At 34.6% G+C, this 12,569-nt stretch overlaps 1 protein-coding gene across 4 annotated transcripts in view; it reads right to left on the reverse strand.

The window, feature by feature from the left end:
* The window catches only part of LOC121239761 (structural maintenance of chromosomes protein 3), a 42,313-nt gene extending 31,736 nt beyond the window's left edge, over positions 1-10,577 (reverse strand). Inside the window, exons 1-12 of one of the 4 annotated variants that reach the window (XM_041137075.1) lie at positions 10,252-10,577; positions 9,172-9,212; positions 8,997-9,072; positions 5,246-5,284; positions 5,073-5,140; positions 4,897-4,968; positions 1,971-2,050; positions 1,775-1,853; positions 1,525-1,642; positions 1,273-1,448; positions 659-904; positions 348-469 (exon numbers count right to left, since the gene is read on the reverse strand). In XM_041137075.1, the coding sequence (XP_040993009.1) occupies positions 348-469; positions 659-904; positions 1,273-1,448; positions 1,525-1,642; positions 1,775-1,853; positions 1,971-2,050; positions 4,897-4,968; positions 5,073-5,140; positions 5,246-5,284; positions 8,997-9,072; positions 9,172-9,186 (1,091 nt within the window). In that variant the 5' untranslated portion in view covers positions 9,187-9,212; positions 10,252-10,577. Of the gene's footprint in view, positions 1-347; positions 470-658; positions 905-1,272; positions 1,449-1,524; positions 1,643-1,774; positions 1,854-1,970; positions 2,051-2,281; positions 2,354-4,896; positions 4,969-5,072; positions 5,141-5,245; positions 5,285-8,996; positions 9,073-9,171; positions 9,229-10,251 lie in introns of those variants that run through there. The other 3 variants (XM_041137073.1, XM_041137074.1, XM_041137076.1) reach the window with 3 other exon arrangements.
* Positions 10,578-12,569: the final 1,992 nt, after the last annotated feature.

A 12,569-nucleotide genomic window follows, 5' to 3' on the forward strand; every position in this document is an offset into this window, starting at 1 on the left:
TTATTATATAGGTATATATGTACACATACATATCTCACCATATTAAGATAAAAGAACTAAACAAATTGAATCCTAAAAGGAGAAAAAACACAGATTACAGCATTAAAAAGTTGGCAAATATAATGAAAATAGTTCAGCTACTTATAAACCATTGTGTAAACACACCACTCACTGTGAAACCCATTACAGTTAAAAAAAAAAAAAAAAAGTTAAAACACCAATATTTTGTAATGCTAGCTGATGTGGAAAGCTTCTACATCATTGGTGTGTTGGGTGTGTAATTAATCGGAGTTGTAAATAGATTTTAAGAATGAAAAACTGGTATCTACTAACCAGGATAGACATACCCTTTTGCTATCTCCTTTTCCATTATGACCTGATTCTCATAAAAGGGACGTATTTTTTCAAGTTCATCCATTGAGTCCTGAATTTCTCTCTGTAGAGTCCCTAGCTGTCTCATAGCATCCTCCTGAAACACGCAATTTCAGCATCAACATTTGCCAAATTCTTATGTAAATGCACTTGTGTATGCATATGTATCTACACACACATATACGCATACCTATATATATACATACAAATAGGTATGTTTTTTTTACAAATACGTATGTAGATATATATAAAATAATATACTATGAAGAATTGACCATAACAATACTTTAGCCCGGTTATTTCCAGAGATCTTTTCTTGTAGGTCTTTGACATCAAGCTCAAGTTCTGTGTGCTTCTTTATTGTTTCAGTCCGTCGCTTTTCCACTGCTTCTTTCTCTTTGATTAAACCTTGAACTTCTTTTGTTAGATCTTTCAACGTCTCCTCCAAGTCTTTAGACTTTTCATGAGCATCCAGCACACTGTTATACATCTTTGCTGATGTTTCAGAAACTTTGTTCCGTGCCTCTTCGACCTGGAACCAATATTGTATAACCTTCAGCATTAAAGCAATTGCTATACAAAACTTTTAAAATTTTTAAATTTATACATGAACAAATAATTCACATGTAAAACATAGATCCGGAATACCATATGTTACATGTTTGACATAGAAACTTTTTTTAAGTGCAAAAAGTGCAACTCAAGTATACAGTAGTATACAAGAGAGACATCTATCTAGAAGGGGAAAAAGATGCTAAACATTCGTGCAAGTTGAGACTGTTAAAGTCTACAGATACAGTCCAAAGGAAAAGAGTGTTGATAAAGTTCTTGAGCTCATCCAAGTATTGAAAACAGAAATGACAACAATACTCCACATCCAAGCATCCAAAACTAACTGACCTCTGCTAGTTTTTGTCGGGCATCATGAAGTTCCTTATCATAAATAGTATACTCTAGAGATTTCCGCTGCTTGTCAAGCTGCTGATATTTTCTCAGTTCCTCTTTCTCTTCATCCAACTCCTTTAATCTCTCATCCAAGTACTGAACAACTTGAATTATTTGCTTTCTTTTATTTCCTGATACACAAGCATAAAATAAAGTCATATATACATCTTTACATACATAAAAGAAAAAAGGAAAGAAATGACTCACCAGTTTCTTGCATAATTTTCAAACTTTCACGTCGTCTCTCCTCATAAACTCGAGTGCCACCAATTTCCTTTAATAAATCCAATCTCTCAGAGTCTTTCATCAATGTCAATGATGCTATCTATAAGAAAAGGTTCCAGATACAATCAAAGAAGGATAAAATATATATAATAATAAAATAAAATAACCATGAATCACATGAATCATAAAGCAGAAAAACTGAAATTTAATTTAGTTGAAACATCGCTCGTACCTTTCCTTGCTGCACAACATAGTAAGGGTTTGAGCGAGAGAACCCAGCACTTTCCAATAAGTTCATAACTTCCGTTTTCCTGCAAATCATGTTACCCGTGTTAGGCTTCATCATTCAATGGGAAGTCCAAGATGCTTATAAACAAAACCATGTATGATGTAAAATATGAGTTTCCCAAACAATGGTCAATACTCACGTTATGTGCTTTCCATCTAAGAAATACTCATCCTTCTTCAAGCCAATTGTTCGACGCAAGCGAACTTCCTCCTTGTCAACCTGAAAAGAGGTGAAGAGCACTAAGATAGTAGACAAACAAGAACAGCCCAGCGAAGAAAGCATCCGGCATACCCAACTCGTGTCCAAGAACAAAAACAAAGGGAAGGGTACCAGTAATTACAAACTACAGACATGGAATATTTCATGGTACCATCAAATATGGTATAAGCTATCTTATTTAAAGTAGAGAGAGAGAGAGAGAGAGAGAGAGAGAGAATAGTTTTTATATACACGAACTACAATTCGGAGCTGATAAGACCACGATTGTAAACCTTCCCCCAAGATAACCTTGTCATGTATCCCATCACTTCAGGGGCCTGCATGCATGCCCTGGTCTAGCATTTTATATGGACACCAATACAAGTATCAAGTGCAGATAACAAACTCAAGACAAGGTGTCTGACCGAATGTTCAAAACATGGAATGCAAAGATAAGGATACAAGAGTTGGGTCTCATGAAAATAATACAATGAATTATACTAGACAATTAAAGCAATCAAATTAATTCTGCTCTTTGGCTTGGCGAGGTAGGAGATTAAACTTTCAAATCATTAGTCTGGCACCCAAGCTCTCGATTATTCAAATTGCTTCATATATTTAAGTCACAACATGACTTAAGTGTATTCGATATTAAATGAATAAAAAGGGGGAAGAGAGAGAGAGAGAGAGAGAGAGAGAGAGAGAGAGAGAGCTAATTGATAACATAGACGTGTTTATGCTATGACCTTGACTAATTGATCTGGTAATTGGCATGTCAATAGGAAGACTAGTGGATCAGTTTTCGTAGATGTTTGAGGTAATAGAGGTACCCCAGCTCCAATCATACGAACTAATTACCAAACTTCTGGATGAACTTTTTAGATAGAAATCAGCAGTTTAAAAACGAAATTCCAACCACATAACATGTACCATAAAGTAACTTATAACGTAAGAAAATAACAGCAGTCTTCTAAGGACTCCTAAGTTGACTCCAATAAAACTTCCTACCTATGGCCTTAGAGCATTGGCATTAGCTTCATCAAAAGCCTAGCCAAATGCAAAATTTGATGAATTTCATCAAAATAGGGCTGCATTGGATTAGTCAAATAGATAAATGTGAAACTTTGAGCTACAGTAAATGTATAGGTTTCTTCAAATTTGAAGATCTACTATTCATTCATCAAATATATTTTTTATTCACTTTTAATCTCCAAAGGTCTTTTTTATTCACGTTTAATCTCCAACCGTCTTGTAATAATAATGTAAGAATCAAATTAAATTATTAATCAACATATGATTAGTGTGATTGTAAAATATGAAAAAAAAATAAAAATATTTTTATTAAAAAAATAATATTATATTATTATTTTGATGAATTCAATGGCTAATTCAATGTGGAGTTATGGCTAGGGAAGTTTTGGATTTATAGAAATCATGTACTTTTCATCAAATTTTAGAGATAACTTTGATGAAGCCAATGTCAATGCTCTTACAGCCTTATTTACTTCTAACTCTTCAAATAACGAACTCCTCAAACTAAATTAACAGGTACACATCAGAACCTCTCTCTAGCAAACAAACTGAACAGCGAGCACACACGACAGCAGCACTCTTCCTTTTTTGCCACAAGGATACGAACTTCAGATATGTTCATGACACTACTAGTTGACCACATTTCTCACACATAATATAAGTGTAATGCTCTTCCCATCAAATCACGGCCCTTGTCCTCAAGGTTGAATTCTGTAAATTGTTTGACGAGGCACTCATTTTCCCATGTAGCATAGGCAGGAGAGTAATACAATCAATGCACCAAAATATCAGATTGGTTCCAACTTTTATGCCTCCCCGGAATAGCTTGTGGCTCAATGTATGTACCATGAACATCTGGCAACTAAGGTGAAATGCACTCATCCCCCCCCCCCCCCCCCCTCCCCCCCAAAAAAAAACAAAAAAAAAAAAAAAAATTTAGGGCAGATGAAAAACTGTGGCGCCTTTAATCCTCATCAAGTCAAGCAGATAGACTACCTTTCCCATTTTTTATATGTTTTTCTGAAAGTTTTTTATAGACTACCTAATTTTATAAGTTACTGAAGCACCTTAAATGGCCAAAAAGTTTTAGCAGCAAGGTTGTCATTTTCTCTGACCTCAAGCGGCATTTGCCTTCGAACTAAATTTTCATTTTATTATGCAAAGCTCTAGTTTCACATGCAACACAAGGATTAAAAGCCTAGTGTAATTTAAAGATTTCATCCAACAATGTTTTATTTACCCATGAATCAAAGACAAGATAAAACAATCATAAAAAAATAAAAATAAAGAGACGCAATCATTTAGCAAAGAATAACCAGGACATATGATGATATGCTACAGAATACTCTAAATTGTTCATTAGTGATCACCAAACAGAGAGTGAAGAAATCAAATTAATCCTTATTCTGGCTTCACCCAAACAAAAAAACTCTCATCTTTGGTAGAACTCAAACTTTAGGAGGCCATGTGGACAGGGTCCCGCCTTCCACTAACTAATGTGATTGTGTCACAACCCTGGAAAGAAAGAACCTTAAAAATGGCTTCCTTACTAAACCTGCATTAGTCGTTTTCATTTTTCCCCAAGTTATTTCAATAACCAAAACAATTTTCAGATCAATATGCATAAGAGTAAGTATAGTAGCAGACTCAAGGATAATCATCTACATCCAACAAATGCACCAGTGTCATGTACTACCTGCTGCTGGAAATAAATGTAGTAAAACTTGGTGAATTTTCTGATTCACAAGCTTAATGTAAAAATAAAATAATAAGCTACCTAGGATTTAAAAGAAGCATCAAGGAAAAAGAAAAAGTGTTATGTTACAAAGTGTTACCGGGATGCGATTGTCGGAATTGTCAAACACAATCTCCACGAATGCAGATAAAACTTGGTGTCCTGCACCTTCCTGTTAATAATGGTACAAAAAATACATTAAATCTAGAATAAGTAACATCAAAACAACAACTCAACATGGTTGCTTGAAAATGAACAGTATGTGTTGAACCATACATGAAGCAGGGCATGCCTATCTTCACTACGCAGGTTCTGGAAGAGATCACTAAGTACAAATCTAATCGCTGTAAAGACACATTTTGCATATCAAAAAGGAGATTTATTATTTTTGCAATAAAATCACCGGTAATCAAATTAAAAAACTTCACCAAAAGCATGTAGTCACTCACCATGGAAAAAGTTCGTTTTTCCAGATCCATTGGCGCCAACTGAAGAGGACAGAGTCATACACATTTAAAACTAATAATACCAAGAAGGATCGGCTAAATACTTAAGTCTTTAAAGCATATACTAATATTCCAATAACATATTAGATAGGAACACACATTTATTTATATAGATTTTTTTTTCTCTTATTGGTGAGTTAGACGTGCCCCAGTGAGTTTTGAACCCACAATTTCAACCTCTACCTTATTCTTACAACAGTAGGAAGCACCATTGGAGTTGAAGCTCATAGTGTCTTTTACATAGAAATTTTATAAGTAAAGGCACAGATTTTATCAAAAGCTCTGGGGGTGCAACCATGGTACATTGGATACATACAACAAGAAAACACCAAATTAAGGGAAGGGTAAAGAATGGTAACAAGAATTCAGAGATTCTACAAATGTGGAAAGCACAAGGGCTCAAAGTGTAAAGCGCAAGGGCGCACCTAATTGAAGTAAAATGCACATTTTTAACAATGATGTGTAATTTTTTTTTTTTTATAAGTAACAATGATGTGTAATTACAAACATCCATAACCTACAATAAAAAGGTTTTACAACCTACCCTATTAACTCAATTTATTAGAGTATCATGCAACATGAATATCAAGAAATCAACTAATTACAAAAAATATAAACACAACATGTTATATAACACTCTTGTGCTTTATTATATACACATCTATGATATTTGACAGCCATAATTAAAACAGAGTGCATGGTTCAATAAAAATTAATCCCTAGGGTAGGCTCAAGTGGTAAAGGCCTTGGTATTGGTGGGTTTGCTCCTTCCAAGTCTAAGGTTTGAACCCTTGGGAGTAATCAATAGGGCCACGTCCCAACAGAGAAAAGCTGATGATTTACCTAATCCATGTGATGGGGAAGTGTTACATAGGTCCAAGGTTTAACCAGGTAAAAACACTCTGCATTTCTGTAGTCTCTGAGATTCCTCTTTCATAAAAAACTACCAAAAGGTCATGACCAAAAAAGCTCAAGTATTGTAGGTATTAACTACTATGCTAACATAACCAATAAAATATCAATCCATGTAGAAAGCAAACTTCGAGTATTATACCAGTTTGTCACAGCCGAGCCCTCAATCTTATGGTAAGGGCTGAAGTTTTTGGATTTTAAGCCCATGGGCGGCCTATGATCCCTTGCTGATATAACATTTATGGATTATGGGCTTAGGAGCTCTTTTAATTTTGGCCCAAGAAACCTTAGATCAAGTCTGAAGGGTATTTCTGTAAAGGTTAGGAGTCCTAAATCTATATGGAAGCCAAGGAATCCTGCAGCCAATGGAGTCCAAGCAGCCCTAGAACTCCAAGCTGCCAACCTTCCTTATCCCAAGAACTTGTCCCATTAAAATCTTAGGGATTGCAAGTCTAATCAAAATGAATCTCAACGGCAAGCTGCCATCAACCTGCAACAGAACTGTCAGTAGGAAACCAAGAAACCACAGGAGACTCCCAAAAACAACAACCAAGAACCACCAGCCTAAGGCCTGGTTTGGTTTCACAAAACTTTGAAATCATCTCATCCCATCTCATATCATCTCAACTCAACATCCAAACATCATTCAAACACAAACATGTTTCAATTTCAAATTTTCAACTTTTCAACTTTTCACCTAATCATTACAACTTTCTCAAACATGCAAATAAAACACAAAAACCAATTCAACTTGTTTATATCCCAAAACAAAAATTATATTAAAAAATTATATTATAACCATCTTTTTAACTTAAAATTTTTTATTCAACTTTTTTGTCCATAAAAATCTTAACCCAAATCATTTCACTACTATTCACAAATTATTCACAGATTTCTCATCTCATCTGTGTAACCAAATGAGGCCTAAGAGACATGACCCATGATAATCCAATTCCCGCAAAAAAGCCATCCCACATGGTCCTAGCCACCTCTCAATGTAAAAGCAAATGATCTACTGATTCACCATTCTTCTTACACATGCAACACCAGTCCAACACCATTAGCCGTCGTTTTCTCAGATTATCTATCATGAGAATCTTACCTCAAGGATGTTGTCCAAACAAAAAAAAAAAAAAAAAAAAAAAAACCTGTTTTTAGAGGAGCTTTCGTCTCCCAAATATTCTTCCATGGAAAGGTGTTCATTCCCGAGCTCGTTAAAACTTGGTGGAACGATCTGACTGTGAGTTTACCTTTCTTGGAAGGGCTCCAATTCATCTTATCTATGGTACCCTCCGTCATGTTTACGGATTACATTCCATTGAGGGGAGCCACTAGAGAAGACCAGAAGGTCAACTATCATTGCATCCTTCGCTCGTTCAAGCTCAAAAATGGTAGGGAATGTGTCTTGGAGGCTTTGTTCACCGCACCATATGTCGTACCAAAATCTGACTCGAGAACCATCACCTGCCACAATGTGTGCATGTCTCTAGAAGATATCCCATCCTTTTCTAATGCACTTCCACAGACCCACCCCATATGGACCGCGTACCTCATTCAAGCACCATCCTCCCTAAGCCTCTCCAAACTTTAAATCAATAACGGACTTCCATAAAGTCCCCCTTTCGTGTTGGTACCGCCACAACCATTTACCCAACAAAGCTTGGTTGAACTTCATCAAGTTACGGATCCCCAATCCTCCCCCAGAAATTGGTGTAGAAACAATTGACCAATTTACAAATTCCCAATCCAAATCTTATTGGGAGACTAAGGCCCCGTTTGGATTCAAAGATGAGTTGAATAAAATATTGTTAGAATATTATTTTTTAATATTATTATTGTTTTGGGATATGAAAAAGTTGAATTGTTTATTATATTTTATGTGGGAATTTGGAAAAGTTGTAATGATGAGATAAGATGAATTGAAATGTATTTCCAACCCAAACCGGGGCTAAGAGAATCCAGAATCAATTAGGAGTCCTAAATCTTCTCAAAAACTGAACAAAGCTTCTAATAATAACCCAATCTGCCTGTCACCCATCTCTCTCATTGAAAACCTAAAGATTTCTTCGAACATCAGCCATACACTTCTAATGTACGCCACCAGTTGATAGACCATCTTTTTCTACATTGCGAGGTTGCAAGGGAGTTATGGGCTGGCATATTTAGTAGAGCCGGGTTGAATTGGGTTATGCCCAAGAGTGTGGTGGAGCTCCTAGCATGTTGGAATATGCATCATCATAGCTCTGAACTGGCAACGACATGGAGGGTGGTTCCTTTGTGCTTATTGTGGTGTATATGGATGGAAAGAAATGAGAGGTGGTTCAACAACAAGGAGAGAGGTGTGGGGGAATTATGGAACTTCTTTGTATTTTCTTTGGTTCAATGGCTTTCTGCTATAGTTTTAAAGGGAGGGAGTGTTCATGAGTTTTTGCTATCTTTTCAGCTTTCTAGAATGTAATTATGTCTCTTTTGTATACTTCTTGTGTACATGGGCTTTGTCTAGTTTCATTCGATCAATAAAGTTTCTTATTTATCAAAAAAAAAAAATGTATCCGCCAGCCTTAGGGAAGAACAGCCCATATTTTCTCCCACAAAACCCTTAGAAGCTCATACGGGATATTAGTCACTATTAACCAGAATTAAATTATATTTCTCATTTCATAAGGAACTAAAGCAGCAATAAACGAACAGGCATGAAATTTTTTATACTAATTCATCAGGAAATAAAAAAGTATTGAGCAAAAGCAGGAAAATTATCATATCCAAGGTAGAAAAGCATTACCAACACAATTAATTTTAGAACTGAAAGGCTCAGTTGCAATTTGTTCTCTGTAGCTCTTAAACCCTTCAATTATAACCTAAATTTCAAACCGCAGATGTCAAAAGATATCTAATAATTTAACTGAAAGGGACCGTCAAGAAAACATATGACAACACTTCAAATGTCTTCTTATTACCTGCTTGATGTACATGCTGAAGTTAGCAGATTATCCAACCTCTGCATGAGAATTTGAATGAAAAACTATCAGGCAGCTGTCGATATTAAATGCACAAGTCAAACGCGTTGTACAAGACTTATAAACCATATAATTAGCATATCCACAAACAAGATACGATGTTAAGCAGTTCCTAAACGCTAACTAAACAACTCCCAAGCTAAGAACTGTGGAATTGGATTGCACATTTGCACTTATTAATAAAGATCTTCTTACTTATCTAAAAACAAGAAAAAAGTTAAGAACTGTCGGAAAATTATTTTGCAACGGCTGTACATGCCATTTGACTGGAATTTCTTTTCAATACAGCGCAGTACTTTCAAAACACCAGCCAAGCAATGCCCAACTTAATCGCTGTTCTATCGGCATATCAAAAGTACTTTTCATGCCGTTCTGAAACAAAAAAATAAGGCAATGATAGAATTCAAATCACAGACATACTTCCTAAATGCCAAAGAAATAAAGATTACGCAAATCAGCATGTCTGAATTACTTCATATGCTTTCTAAACCCTAGAACCTAAGCGATTTCTGCTTCTGAAGCGAGAAGACCAACTCCACAAGCAGCCATATAAAGCTAAAACACCCGCATAGGTGACGGTTCTGGATCCAAAGCAAGAGCTGGTTAATTGGACTCCGAAGCTAGCCTACTTCTAATGCTGAAAACGAAGTATATGTCCGAAATTAAAGGGCAAAGGCGCAGAAGTGAAAGAAATCCTTGGTCGGAGATGACTCTAGGGTTTCACAAACTGCAAAATGTCTATTATATTTTTCTTTGCACAAGTGAAGCTAAAAATCACAGTAGGAGAACTGAGTTCAAAGCAAGAGCTGGTTAATTAAGCTCCAAGGCTAGCCCACTTCTCGTGCTGAAAACAAAGTATGTGTCCGAAATTAAAGGGCAAAGGCGCAGAAGTGAGAGAAAACTTTGGTCGGAATTGAGTCTAGGGTTTCACTAACAGCAAAATTTATACTAAGTTTTGCCGCGCACAGTTGAAGCTAAAACTCACAGTAGGAGAAGTGGAATATGTCAAAAAAGGCTTACCAGAAGCTGGAAACGTAACACATCTACTCCAGAGAGAGGGAGATAGACAAGGAAATGGAGGACCCGAGTCGAAAGAAGGGCAAGTGTTCTGACTTCTGAGGAAGCTTCCGAAAACAGGAAGGTAAGGAAAGTTGGAGGTAGTTAGGGTGCGGATTAGAACGCCAAAGATTCGATAACACAGGGTTGGAGTTGGAGGTAAAGGCGGCAAAACAGAACGATAGATTTTGCATAGGCCTTGAAATAAAAACAGTATGCGGGAAGTATCGCCATTTTGCGAGGTTGCCAATACCGGACAGATCCCAATCCAAACCAACACGAAATTCGGATTTGAATTTAGGCCTCGTTTGGTTAGGTGGTAGCCGGTACAAATTAGTATTTTATAGTTTTGACCCTCAACAGTTTGAGCCAAGACATAAGTTGAAAGAGGACAGCTATAGTCACGAAAAGATTACACAAAAGCAATCACACAAACTAGCATGGTTTTATATGATTCGTTAAATTTACTTTACAATAAAAATAACTTTACAATCTGACAAATCACGTGAAGCCACATCAGTTTGTGTAATTACTTTTGTATAATTCATTTGTGGCTAAAGTATTTCTCAAGTTGAAATTATTTATGATAGTGAAGTCTGACTTTTGAGCTATAAGATAGGGTTGTGGATCAGCCGGATATTTTGGCGGTACTGTGGTGACAAGATCGCTCTTGAAATAATAGCTATGATTCAAACTAGTTATTCTACAGTAGGGAGGGGCTCCTCTAGTTACACCCAAGAAAAATTGATATGCTAGTTGCCCATGCCTCTCCTTTTACTTAAAAAAAAAAAAATTGTCTCGTTGGTTATACAGATGAGATGAGATAAAAATTTAAAATTGAATAAAATATTGTTAAAATATTATATTTTTAATATTATATTTATTTTAGAATTTGGAAAAGTTAAATTTTTTATTATATTTTGTGTGAGAATTTAAAAAAATTGTAATCATAAGATGAGATAAGATAAGATAGTTTGTATTATATAACCAAACGAGACCTTAATATAAATAACTTCAAGTTAAAATGGATTTGATATCTTAAAACACGATTAATAAACAAATAAAGAGCTTAATCCGCTCAACTCAAAATCAATATACAATAATTCGTTCAAATTTTATTTTAAAATTAAAATTTTATTATTATTGGATTATAATAGTAATATTTCTCAATATGCTTAAATTTTTTTGCTGGAGTCGTAATTATGGACCTATGCTCGTATTTTTTATTATTGGGTTTATAATATTTGTTTTATTATTAGTTAAAATTTGAAAAATATTTATATTTTTTATTAGTAGAGATATTGTGGCAACTAATAAATATAAATTTTTATTTTTATTTGAAATTATGTTAATCAAGTTAAATGAGTTGTGCGTGTTAATTCAATATATTTACATGAAATGGATTGAAATTAGTCGTGTAGTATTAACATATTTCTAACTAATTATTAAACGGATTAAAATGTGTAACACGACACGACCTGTTATTTAAATAGGTCATATTAGAGTTTTAAAGTCTAACTCATTTAACTTATTAAGTTTCATTTGAATTGACTTATAAAATCGAATATTCACGACTTGACATAGCATCGTATTCAAATTGTCATGCTTAAGATAGATAGCGTTTCTAACATTTAAGAGCATTAGCATTGGCCTAACTAAATGTAAGTGCCTAGTCAAATTTTGCCTAACTTTTACTAAAGTGGTATGTATTAAATCTTAGTCAAAACTCTAATGCTTCACTTTAAAGTTACAACAAAGTCAAACTATTCTCCAAGTTTGGAGTTCAACTATTCATCTCCAAAACGATTTTTTAGTTTAAGAATATTCTCCAAGTTCTATTGTTCAGTTTCCATTTTCTTTTTCTTTTTTTTTTCCTTTGGTTGAAGTGTATTTGTTAAATAATTTGGTTGAGAAAAAAAAACTAAGAAACAATAATTTTAAATAAAAATTAAATTATTAATTCATATATGAAATGTATTTATAAAATTTTAAACATTTTAAAAAAATTATTATTACAATTTTAAAATAAATAATCTAATATAAATTAATATTTATAAAATTTTAAACATTTTAAAAAAATTATTATTAAAATACTGTTTTAGTGTCTATAAAAAGGGGGTTCACGAGGCAAGAAGGGCATTCAGAATTCTAATTTGATATCCCTTCCTCTCTCGCCCAAACCTCTCCAGTCCAAGTCCTGTCCTCCTCTCTTTGTAAATCCTCAATCATCCTTCCCTCATGTCTTCAGCTCCCAACTCCTTTGAGAATTAATCTCCTTGTAA

Source organism: Juglans microcarpa x Juglans regia, chromosome 7D, assembly GCF_004785595.1.
Source record: "Juglans microcarpa x Juglans regia isolate MS1-56 chromosome 7D, Jm3101_v1.0, whole genome shotgun sequence".
Classification (NCBI taxonomy): domain Eukaryota; kingdom Viridiplantae; phylum Streptophyta; class Magnoliopsida; order Fagales; family Juglandaceae; genus Juglans; species Juglans microcarpa x Juglans regia.